This window comes from Mugil cephalus, chromosome 15, assembly GCF_022458985.1.
Source record: "Mugil cephalus isolate CIBA_MC_2020 chromosome 15, CIBA_Mcephalus_1.1, whole genome shotgun sequence".
Lineage (NCBI taxonomy): Eukaryota > Metazoa > Chordata > Actinopteri > Mugiliformes > Mugilidae > Mugil > Mugil cephalus.
This window is the reverse complement of record NC_061784.1, coordinates 14,583,338-14,595,914: the sequence shown is the minus strand read 5'-3', so window position 1 is coordinate 14,595,914 and position 12,577 is coordinate 14,583,338. Positions and strand designations below refer to the sequence as shown.

Below are 12,577 nucleotides of genomic sequence, written 5' to 3'. Positions count from 1 at the left end.
GATATTATTACTAGTGTACCTAATGAACTGGCCAATGAGAGGCATAATGGCTGATCAGACCATTTCTCAACAGTCAGGGTAACACAAACTTTCACACATTTCTCACACACACACACCAAAATAATAACAGACATTCATACTTTAAGCCTTCTCTAGGATTTCAACATTTTCTCCACAAAAATGAAATGTCTTGGCATTTCATGCTCTTAACCGTGTCCTCTCTGCATTTTCTAGGGTGTGTGGAAGCCATAAATTTTACAAACTCCACCTCCGGCATCAACACCTACGATTATACAGTTGCCCCATCTTGCAGGGAGGCAGCATTTTAACATGCAGCTCAAACAACACCCACAGTAGGATATTGCAATTTTTTAAACAACCTGGGGAGATAATGTTAAAAATTAACTCCTCTGTTTAGTGGAACCAACGCAAAAACAGAAAAATTATGGTATGTACAACACTGGGGGTGACCGTTTAAGTTACTTGATGGTTTCTGAACACGAAAACCAGAGAATTTAAAAACTACTTGAATAAAATGTTTATAGATTAATACACATCCTCAAAAAGTAAAGGGTAAATTAATATTGTGCTGGTCACTGGTTTCCAGAAAGTTCTCATAAAATCATCAGCTGTAGTCAATCATTCAGTATCTATGACGTGGATGATCCAACTTTTAAATTACATGATCTGTTGTTATAAACTGCTTCCTGCTAACCACTCAGAGCACAACGACTTCAAAGTGTGTTGTAATCAAAGATTGCACAACTCATAGTTTCACTTTCGGAGCGTTTAAAGAATCAATTTGGTTCATTCGAACCTCCTGTGTTTACATTAATGTGCCTGTTGTGTCTCCATGGCTTACGCTCACTTTAATTTCTGTGTCAACTTTAATTCAGACAAAGAAATAAATATTTAAAACAATTGCCTGGTTGTTTTATGTGACTCATTTCCCTGTGTCTCAACAAGAAACTGCAAAGCAAAAGATTTATGACATGTTGCTTATACTATGTCAGATTGTAAAGTGATTCTATCGTCCCTCTCTAAGCTGAACTGGTTTCCAAGAAGATGGCTGTGATTGCTCTGTTTTTTCCTTCTTTGTGTTGGTTAAAAACCACAGACAGTACTGACTCTATATAAATATGGACATTTTTTCTCATGGTCCCAGTTGACGTGGTAACTATTCGTCACCACTATATCCCATCTTGCTTCTGTAGGTTCAAATAACTAACAAAAACAAAACTTAACCAAACAAACTGAACAAGCATCAGTATTATATCAACTACCTATAATGACAGAAACCATCCTTGAAAAGGAGTCAAGTCCCATCCACTAACATGGAGGGGGTGGAGCTTAAGATCTATACTGCAGCCAGACACCAGGGGGAGCTCTACTTGCTTTTGGTTAAGCTTTTGAGGAGCAGTTCCATCTTTACACATTTTTTTTTAAATAATAACATCGATTAGTTTCAGTTTTGAGTCAAGCCTTAACCTTTGTAGCTATTTTAAGTCTGCTACAAACCAAAACCACGTTCCTCTTACTTCACTAATATCTTTCATCTACGTCTGTTTTAGCGGTGGCTGGCTAGCATCAAACTCCCACAAACCCAAAGAAGAGGACTACTACTACCACTACTTCTCTTCCACAGTGAATTCATCAGTTTAAAGTTGTTCATAAAGAAAAATAAAACTACTTCAAAGTGACTATGCAACACTGAACACATTATCTAGCATGTCCACCATTTTGGGTTCAGGTAAATAACAGTTTAATAAACGTGAATGACTGACAATGACTGATAATATTGTTTAAATGGAAGTGGACATTGACTGTGTGCTCGTTTTATTTAAAAGTACCTTTATAATGTCACATGATTGGCAGCTTTAACTGTGTCTTAATTAATTGCTTTCTGTGAGAGCGAGCTCAAAATGTCCGCCGTCATAATGGGATAATGTATAGATTTTAAACCGTCTTTATTTAATCTACAGCTCAGTTTACAAACAGCATCCTGTGTGTTTACACTCTGGGTCTGTGAAGCAGCCAATGCTGCCTTGTTTCTGGGCTGTTCAACGGTGGGAACAATAAATCAAACACACCTCAAGCAGGTTTATACATCTGAAAGTCAACACTCGTCTCTGCAGCTTTGATTTCGCCGTTCTGTCTGAGGAAGTGTGACACCCAGCAGAGCTAAAACTAAACCAGAAACGAGGCTGTATGAGTCTTTCTTGTCACCTTTCAGGACGTGACTTAAATGACAAATGTCTACATCTGTCAGGAGGACGCTGAGCGGCCATTTTGGATCCTGGACCACAGCTTCAGTCAGCAGATTGTGTGTTAATGTGCTCCGCAGAGAACCACAAAAATTCACTGTGACTGGAAACTAAACATCCTCGAGTGCTTCTGATCAAAAATATTTACAGATTTTCTTAAAGAACAAGAATAATTTGCTCTTTTTTCACCTCAGTTTTTAGGCTTTAAAGATTACAGTGAGGTTTTTTTGTCTTTGTATAAATTAACTGACTAATGTTTGCTTCTCTGGCGCTAAAGCACTATTTGGTCTACAAAAAAAGTCAGAAAATAATGGAAAATATCCATCACAACTTCCCAAATCCATAAAAAGGGTGCCAGCAGATGCCTTATATTTTCCAACTAGCAGTCAAAAATCTAAATGTATGAGTTACAGCAAAGACTGACATTGATCAAAGTAGAAGTCAGCATTTTTGGAAATTAGTTATGAACTAATTTGTAAACTTTCTCTCTCAGATTAGGTGTCAATCACATCATTTAAAAAAAAAAAAAGATAACAAAAGACTGCAGCATGCATGGAAACATCTAATTTCTTCTACTTAAAGACCAAAGCCTCTGCTTTATTTCCTCCCTCTGAAGACGTAAATCTTAAAAAAGCACCGGGAAAATGCAGACGTGCTGTTTTATTTCGAGCACAGAGCCGACATGACGGGTCTCGTTTTTACGGCTCAGTACTGAGGAAAAAAAACAAAAACACTGCAGCCATGAAAATGCTGTCGATACTGAATCCATCATGCAGACTGTGATCTCCTGCTTGGAGCAACAAGCCAGGAAAAAAAAACAGGTCTGCATGAAACATAATATGTAGGCCCAGAGCTGCAACCTACAAGCTGCAAATATTAAACAGATAGTCTTCAGAGACGGAAAGTCAAACTGAAACACATTAGTTTATTTTTATTACTTCAGCCTTAAAAATGAAGTAACTTCAAAGATATTTAGCTTATAGCTGGGACACTAGGCCCATTAATTGACTACAACCATTTGAAATCACCATTTAACCCTCAGACATCAGTTTACTACCCTTTCGAATCATTAAGGACAAAAATGTCCACATTCAAAAAACTACTATAAAAACTTGGCAAAACAACAAAACTAATGAAATAAGCATCTTATGCATAGGACCTTACAATGGTTGATTTTGGTCTTGAACACTAAAAATGACATCATTGACTATTTTTAATATCCTCTAATAGTGCAGAATGAATTATTTTATGGTTTCATGACTGAGAGATAAAAGTATGTCATTATAATGGAAGTCATTGGGACATTTTTGTCCTCAAAGAGGGTAGTAAATGTTAAAATTCGGGGAGTTGTGTAGTGGTAGTGAGAGGCCCATAAAAAAAACAACAGCGGTTTTAAGTAATGAAACTGGCATTTAAAGGGTTAAACTCTTCACAGTTATTGAATTTTTGGTAGTTTTGTAAAGTTCTGAGGTGGCTTAAGAGATTTATGCAGAAAAAAGCAGAATAAAATATTAATCATCTAAGTTTACAGCTGTTTTTTGGATGTGGACATGACTCAAGAGGATAGTAAAACCTTTTCACAGTGTTGACCTGTTAGAGTTTTTCTTTCTTTTTCTTTTTTTAATTTCAAACTTTGTGTAGGGAGCGGCTTTGTTACAAAAAAAAATGTGCCACACGCACTAACACAGCCAAAATTATGGCCAAGTGAAGAGGAAAAATTTGCCAAAATGGACAAAAATGTCCCTAATGATGCCTTGTTCAAGCCGCAACATGTCTGGTTACAAGCTTCAGCTGAACACAATCTAATATCATGATAAACTCAATACTTGTGGCGTTTCCTACTTTATGTCAGCTAAAAACAAGATAAGAAGCAAACAAACGAGGGGAATTTGGCTAAGAATTTTTTTATTTTTCCAAAAAAATGTTGATTACTATCTAAATTATTAACAGATGAATTCGTTAATCAACGTATCTGTAAGTTAAACTCTTAAAAACTTTAATTACAGCTTAACTGCATTGCCCTGCTCTTTATTACTTATTGCAAATGGACAACTACTGTAAATACTGCTGTATGTGTTGTTTACATAGTTATATAGTCACAGTCCTGCACCAAATCTTCAGCAGTGGTTTCAAAGATTAGCCTCCTAGAAGTCAAAGAAAATCTACACAAACCTCCAAAAAAGAAAATTATGATGCATTAATGAGTTTATACTCTACATGTTTTCCCCTATTTGAATATAACGTGTAACCATGTGTGCATACGTGTTCAGAAGCTGACAGAATATTCCTCTGAAGGAGCACATATTAGAGCCTAAATCAGTTGATGCTAATTGTCCGAATAACTGCTGCAGCCTGTAAATATTTGCCAAGAAAAAAAACGGCACAGGAATTTTTATTTTTTAAAAAGACCCTCTTATAAGCTCGGGGCGCAGCCGCTATCCATTTGCCCCACGAGAAAGAGAAGATCCACCAAATATAAAGCATTTTTTCCTGCAGCAGACGTCGTCGAGCAGGGGGAGTCTGTAGCCTTCCCTGCGACAACCAGTCCTTCCTGTTGGTCCTGTAGCTGCTGTGACGCCTGAATGCAGCCCGTCTGCTGCCCTTCACTTCCCTTTCCCTGCCTAAATGCAGAATATTCTTAAATTCTCGGCGCTGTGTTGATCATGCACAACCCCCGCCCCGCCCAGCACAACCTCCCCCAATACCCGTAACCCACCACACCACAGGCAGCCCTCCCCCCATACCCTGCTGCAGCTCTGCAGACCAGCTGCAGCAGGGCTTCGGATCAATTTTTAGCCCAAATATCACTTATCGGCCATAGGATGTGCTTCAATCTAAATAAAGAGGCTCTTTATATTCATAAACCGCAAACAACACATCTTTGTGTCGGAGGACGAGAGCGCCATTATAGCAAGAGGGGGAAAAAAAAAAAAACACATTTAAGATCAATATTAGGGCTGGGAGTTGATTAGATTTGATCAATATTAGTGACATTTTTAATTCTGCTTATCAATTTAATTCTGTGTGGGTTTTCAGCACCAAAGCAGCTGTTTAATTATCTGTACGTGAACAATGATATGACTTCTATTCTATAAGACGGACTCAAAACTTTAGGAGCAAACAACGTTACATTAAACTGCCAGGCAATATTTCAGATTTTTTTCAACCATAAATATATATTATAAACTGTGACTGATACTTAACTCCACACAGCAGTAGCAGCAATTTACACAGTTTAAAGTTCTTCTGTTGTTTTTAGAAACTGGCTTAGCGGCTACAAACATGGCTCCTGTCTCTCACGCTTTCACTCAGAAGCTACATGCTAATATGGTTAGCAAACAGTTTCATTACCAGTCACTCCCTTTGATTTGACCAACAACTTAAAGTGCATTACATCTAAAACGTGACCACTCGGCTGATCAACCGGAAAATGTTTCACATTCACGTTTCCCCTCTTTAACCACATCATGGAAACAAATTTTAACATACACCTTATATTACTTAAAACCTTCTTTGCATTAGCTTTATAAACTATCTTAGTGGTTCTAAACACATAAAGCTATTTGTGTTGGCATTAATGCCACCGTTTAAAATCTAGTGTCTTGATTATTCAGACCAAGAGAGTCGGTCAAATCCTGACATAACATGAACTAGCTAAACTTTTAGATGAGCTAGCATAGTTAAAATGATAAGCGTATTATTGTAGTGACTCCCAATACATAAATGAATCGTTTAAAATCTAACTTTTTGAAGACGTAACAGCAGGAAAATCATTGAAACAACAAGATAGAAAACCCAAACATCTGGATTTCTACTTATGATCTTCTAATTAATCGCAACTAATTGATGAATCTGTTTGGCTCCTACTTTTTTTAAGACATATGACAAAAACAATCATAGCAAAGAAATGTTAACTGATTATTTTACTTAAAAATGTCTGATAATCAAAACGGTTGCCGATTTATTTTGTGTCCATCAACTATTCAAGGAACTGTTGATCTCTAACTCTCTATAAGAAGACAATCGATGAAAAATTAGACATAAATGTGATATAAATAAACTTTTTGGTCACATTTGACCATCCTGAACAGAAAAGTGGTGATTGCCTGATTATTTTGTATTCTAATCAAGTTTTATTTTCAGTTTTTGGTCTCAAACTGCAACTTATTATACCAATAATAATCTACCCAATGAATCATTTCGGAGCTAAATACAGGAAGAGAAAACCCCCAGTTTAGTTGTATTTAGACAGTTTAACCCAAGAATGAGCAGTAAAAACATGTTTAACTTCACTATAGACGGACTCTATGGTCCCATATTATGAATATACAGAAATGGACTTTAAAAGTTTAGAAAAATGAGATTATAAAGTGAAGTAAAGTATGTCTTGGTACTGTACACACAATATTAGTTGTTAGAGCAACGATAAACTAGACCGAGATACAGAATGAATCAAGACAATGCGTTTATACTAATATACAATATTATAAATCTAGTTCAGGAATAATAAAGGAATATGTGTCGATGAAAGTCAACAACATATCAGAAGATTTGTAGTTTGTAGTTTTTGGTAGTTTTATGATAGAAGACAGAGATTGCAGATATTTTCATATCAGAAGCTGGATGCTTGTTGTTGTTTAGGTATTACGCTTAAATAACTGTGAACTGATCATTAAAAAGGTGTTTTCTGTTTGTCAACACATTGATTAATTCTTACACCTCCAACTTTTCCGCAACAACAAAGTAACGTGAAGTATTTTTCTCACATTTCATAATATTACACAGTCATATTTTGGCCCAAAACGCCTGATAACCAACTAATCTATGAATCTATGACGCTCTAACTTTCTAGGATCAGGAAGAAATGAAACCAAAACGAAACAAGCAGGTGAGCTCACATCCGACCATCTTATGCAGAATATTTTTGCACAGAAATGTTCAACTAGTTATCAAAATGATCGCCATTTTATTTTGTGTCCATCCACTACTTAATTAGACTTAAGAGCAGCACAATCAAGAAAAGATCCAAACCTGGATTTCTGCTTATGGCCTGCTAACCCATCTCTACTCATGAATGCATCTAGTGACCTCTAACTTTTATTTTAACTTTTTAACGTATGAGCAAAACAATTAATAAAAAGTGACACAACAGAGTAACACTAAAGGATTTTGGCCTAAAAATGTCTGATAATTAACTAATCAATAAGTCTGTTGTTCTCTAACCTCCTATAAGAAAACAATATATGAATAATTGGACATAAAAACGATTTAAACTAAGTATTTAGCCGGCATCTTAACCATCTTGTGCAGATATTTTGTGTCCATTAACTGATCAATAAATCTTCAAACCTCCAACTTGTTGACTTTTTAGAGCAGAATACAAGAAGCTAAACAACCAAACCTTCTGAATGTCGGCCTATGGTCTGCCAACCAATCTCAACTAATCAATAAATGTACTGATTTCTAACATTTTGAAGACATGTGTGCAGAAGAAGAGACATGACGAAATAACCTTTTTGTGTGGACAACAAAATGGCTCCCAAAATATTTTGTGTCCACCAACTTATGAACAAATCTGTTAAGCTGTAACTTCCTATAAAATGACATAGATGACAAAAAAAGGGGTAACAAACTAGCCATTTATCTCACATTTCACCATATTGGGTGGATTTGTTTTTAGGTCGAACAATGTCCCATAATTAACTAATCAATGAACCTATTGTGCTCCAACTTTCCAGAACAACGCTTTAAATACAAACAAGCAGAACAATCAATGAAAAGCAACACCGCAGACTGACATTAACCATTTATCTCACATTTCACCTTCTTGCGCAATAACATTTGGCATAAAAGTGTCTGATAATCAGCTGATTAATGAATATATTGAGCTCTAACTTTCAAGAACAAGATTATTCATGAATATTCGACAGAAAAGTGATAAATAAGACTATTTAGCTGACGTTTGACCATCTTGTTCAGACTAGCCATGTTTAAGCGACAATCAGAACAATCGCAAATTTGTTTTATGACCATCAACTGATCAATAAACCCTTGATCCGCAAACTTTTTCGGGACTTAAGGGAAGAAAACGGCGAGCTGTTTAGCTTTAACTCACATTTGACCATTTCTTGCAGAAAGTTTAGGCCGAACAATGTCTCACAATCAACTAATCAATTAACCTATTGTGCTCCAACTTTCTAGAACAAGGCTTTAAATGAAAAACTTGACATAAAAATGATATAAACAAACCAAACAAGCAGAACAATCAATGAAAGCAACACCGCAGACTGATATTAACTATTAATCTCACATTTCACCTTCTTGCACAGAAACATTCGGCATAAAAATGTCCCACAATCGACTGATCACTGAATCTATTGCTATCTGAACAACATAAATCACAGATATTGGTCAAAAATGGTAATAAATACACTAATTAGCAACAAGAAATTAATTTAGTCTCCTTGAACTTTTTACAGACATATGAGCAGAACGATCATGTAATGCAATTACAAGCATATAAAACCAAAAGATCTGGCTTATATTAGTCTAAAACATATTATTATGCACTTTAGTAGCGTTGTATCAATATCACAGAGCTTCAGGCTAGTTCTTCATATATATACATATATATATATATGTTGTGTGTGTGTGGGCCTGTGGGAGGAACAGCTGAAGAAGCATTGCTCCAGCCTAGTGGCCGCCTGCAAAATAAGGAGCCATATAATATGTAATGAGAGCAGTGAGAAGCAGCCCCTCTGTCTAAAATGTGAACACACACACAAGAATTTAAGATGGAAACCCTTAATCTGCACCATGCCTGCGTCAGTTCTCGTGATATTTCTGAGAATAATGCAGTACAGCAGGAAGAGGGAGAGGATATAAATAAATAAAATAAGCAGAATAAAAAAAAATAAATATCAATATTAATAAAAATGTCCGGCTTTTGCACAATAAATAAATAAAATCCGAGTAGTATTGACCTTGGCTATATCCTGTTATTCAAGTTGAGGGAGAGAGGGTGGAAAAAAAAACTACAGAAAAAGAAACTCCCAATGCTGCAATAAATTAATATTTAAACAAAGACTGTTATAAAAAAATATGCAACCACGTCCTTAAAACCACACATGGGGACGATTTCAATCCAAATAAATGAGTTTTACTTCGAGGTTAAAAAATGTTAAAAATGTATGTCCTTTAAGGCTAATATTTTTTTTTCTTCCCCCAAGTGCAAAGAAACTCAACATTTGGCTCAATATTGCTCCTCATACTGAGCCAAATCCGGTGGAGACAAAATGTCGGAGGATCATTTGATAATAATATCAATATGCTTCCTATTAAAAACAAGCTGCTCCACCTAGTCCGTGTCGAGAAATATTAAATATCGAGAAATTTAATCTTCAAAAATGGAGACCGAGGTCGAAGCAACCAGCTAGCAGCTAGCTGTTTTTATTTTTATTTTATGTTTTCTTTTTCGTCGTCTTCTTCTTTTTTTTTTTTTTTTTTTTTTTTTGGACTGGCTTAAAAGTTTCAGGACATTTTTCAGGCACGTAAACGGGCAGATTTTTTTTTTTTTTTTTTTTCATTTTATTTATTTTTTATTCGGATAATGTTGCTGTGGGTGGGGGTTGGTAGCCGGGAGGAGACGAGTTGTCGACACGACACACACACAAAGAAATTAATCATTAACACTGAGAAAATATCAGTAATATTAAAACCGGGATTTAACGTCGGGGTCCCCCGGTACGAGGCGAGACGACGACTCGGTGTCACAGCCCAACGTTTTCCCCAGAAAAATACAAATACGAGCCGGTTATTTTCCACCTCTGGAGAGGAGGGGGTGGAAGGAGGAAGAAAAAGTTGAATAAAGTTGTAATTGCAGTCAACTCTCCGTGATATGGAAAAACAATACCGAGCAGAGTAAATGAAATAAAAGGCGAATTCTGGCTCCGGTTAGCGGCGAGCCACGGTTAAAATATTCCCCCCCGTCAACAGGTTAGAAAAACGCCGCATGCAGGCGGCATAAATCGGTATTTAATGAAGAAATTATATCGGCATTACCTGTATTGCATTGTGCTCCATTGCAGTCCTGCATTCCCCCTCTCTCTCTCTCCCTCTCTCTCTCTCTCTACTCCGAGAGGCCCCTCTCCGGTTACACCGCCGGGACTCGCCGACACACAAACAAACGCACCAGATTGTGAGAAACAATTTTTTTTTTTTTTTTTTTTTCAGTGTGGAAGTGGGACAGGATCTAGGCGTGGCCAAAGTTTGCCACAGTGTAAAAGTTAATGTTAAAGTCACACAGAAAGAGGAGTTGGAGCATCTTTAGCTCCAGTGACGTCGTGACGTACTTCCGGTTGAAACGGAATACGGATGGAGGGATGGGGGGAAGTGGGCGGGGCTTAGACGAAATCAAAATATAAACTATAAAACTTTTGACAAAATACCAGCAAATATTATCCAACAGCATCTAATAATAACTGTTTCTGTTTTATTTATTTTTTTTCAGAATGAGTCATCTGTGTAGACAAAACGTCAATATATGGTAATAATTAAAGGTGCAATGTGCAAGATTTACTGGGCTCTATCTACTGTTTTATTTTCGTTTTTATCTAAGTCTTTTCTTGCCTTGAAATTAAGTCTGTGTTCTCAAAAGGAATCCTTCTGAATGGCGCCATCTTGTGGTATTTACGACCTGATCAATATTAATTTTCAGTTAGTCCATGAGTTGTAGCGTATACTCTTGTTTTATTCATTATAATCTAGTCAAATGTTTTTTGTCTTCATCTTTTTTTTTATAACATTTTACAATATAAAAAAAGAAATACTGATATCCCAGTAGCCTCATCCTTTTCAATTTTGCCTCCGTGCATTAAGGCACTAGTTAGCTTGCTAATATATTAGCCTCAGTGGTTCCTAGACATGTTCCCAGTTCCCATGACTTACAGCTGATGTTATGTCCTAAACATAGGTTTTTTTACACGGCTTCCCATGTCATATGCACAAGCTTTCTCAAAGGTCTGTGTGATGTCTCTGTTTTTTGCCATCTTGGCCAACATCACCAACTCCCAGCTAATTTAAAAAAAAAAATTATCAAATGTCCAATCTGGTTCATTTCACCAGGTGTACACAAACAAAATGAAAATGAAGCAGCGAATAAGTATGTCTGGATGGAACTATTATTAGAAGTCATGTGGTCACTTGTGGGATTGCACCAAAGAAGACTGTTTTGAAGAGTGTGGGCGGGGCCAAAAGGGTGAAACTCTACTGAGCATGTGCAGTGGACCATCAACGTAGAACGTAGAACCAGGAAGCACCATATTTCTTATTAGACTTATTTATTTTTACGAGTTTTACCTGGATGGATAATGGATATTTTAAGTAAAGACACAGAGGAAATGTGGAGAAAGAAATTAGGGCAATGACCCTTCACAAATCCATAATAAAAAACACCTTCAAAATACCTTTAGCTGAGGTTTGGGACTCTTTTCATTCAGTCTCTGTGTGAGTGAAATGTTCAGATTACTGGAGCCTGCATGAGGGCTTTAATTAATACAAGCCAGGATCAGCATATGGGTTTCCAAACAACAGGCAAAGTCCAACAGTATGAGTAAAGCAACACAAATGAGAAGGTGTTGCACGGTTTTTTCAGCTTTTGTAGAGTTGATGTTGTTCATTCTGTCTGCTGGAAGTTTTTAGACCCCACAGCTGGGATAGGCTCCAGCAACCTCTGTGACCCCAGCGAGGACAAGCGGTAGTAGAAGATCTTATCTTATCTTATCTTATCTTATCTTATCTTATCTTATCTTATCTTATCTTATCTTATCTTATCTTATGTGCGAATATTTTTTTTCGCTCTAATAATCAAATAATACCCTCGTAATTAAACAAGCTGTAACACAACATTCTTTAGATTGATATTTTGGATGAAACAGGTGACGATTGATGACTTCCATCGGCCGATTTTGCAGGAAAACGTGATCCCCCAGCAGGACTATAGCATCCTGCTGTGCAGCACACAGGCTGCTGTAGTCCTGCTCCAGCCAGCAGGGGGAGGACGCACGTGTCTCTTTAAAATGTCCACAAGGCCCCAGCACCAGCATGACATTCAAGTAGCGACAGGCCTCAGCTGAAACATATCAGACTTTAAGTTCAGATCAGATTCGCAGAGACTTTTGGCAAACAACAAGCAAAATCAACAGTTATTTTAGACCTGAAATTAACAGTGATATATATATATATATATACATATATATACATACAAACACACTGGCCAGTTCATTAGGTGCACTAGTGAAAGCACTGTAATATAA

The 12,577-nt window shown here is 36.7% G+C and overlaps 1 protein-coding gene across 2 annotated transcripts in view; it reads right to left on the bottom strand.

The window, feature by feature from the left end:
• zgc:77151 (uncharacterized protein LOC337153 homolog) overlaps positions 1-10,604 on the bottom strand; it is a 29,696-nt gene extending 19,092 nt beyond the window's left edge. For both annotated transcript variants that reach the window (XM_047607029.1, XM_047607028.1), the window contains exon 1: positions 10,326-10,604. In XM_047607029.1, coding sequence (XP_047462985.1) covers positions 10,326-10,346 — 21 coding nt within the window. In that variant the 5' untranslated portion in view covers positions 10,347-10,604. The remainder of the gene's footprint in view (positions 1-10,325) is intronic.
• Between the last annotated feature and the right edge of the window lie 1,973 nt (positions 10,605-12,577).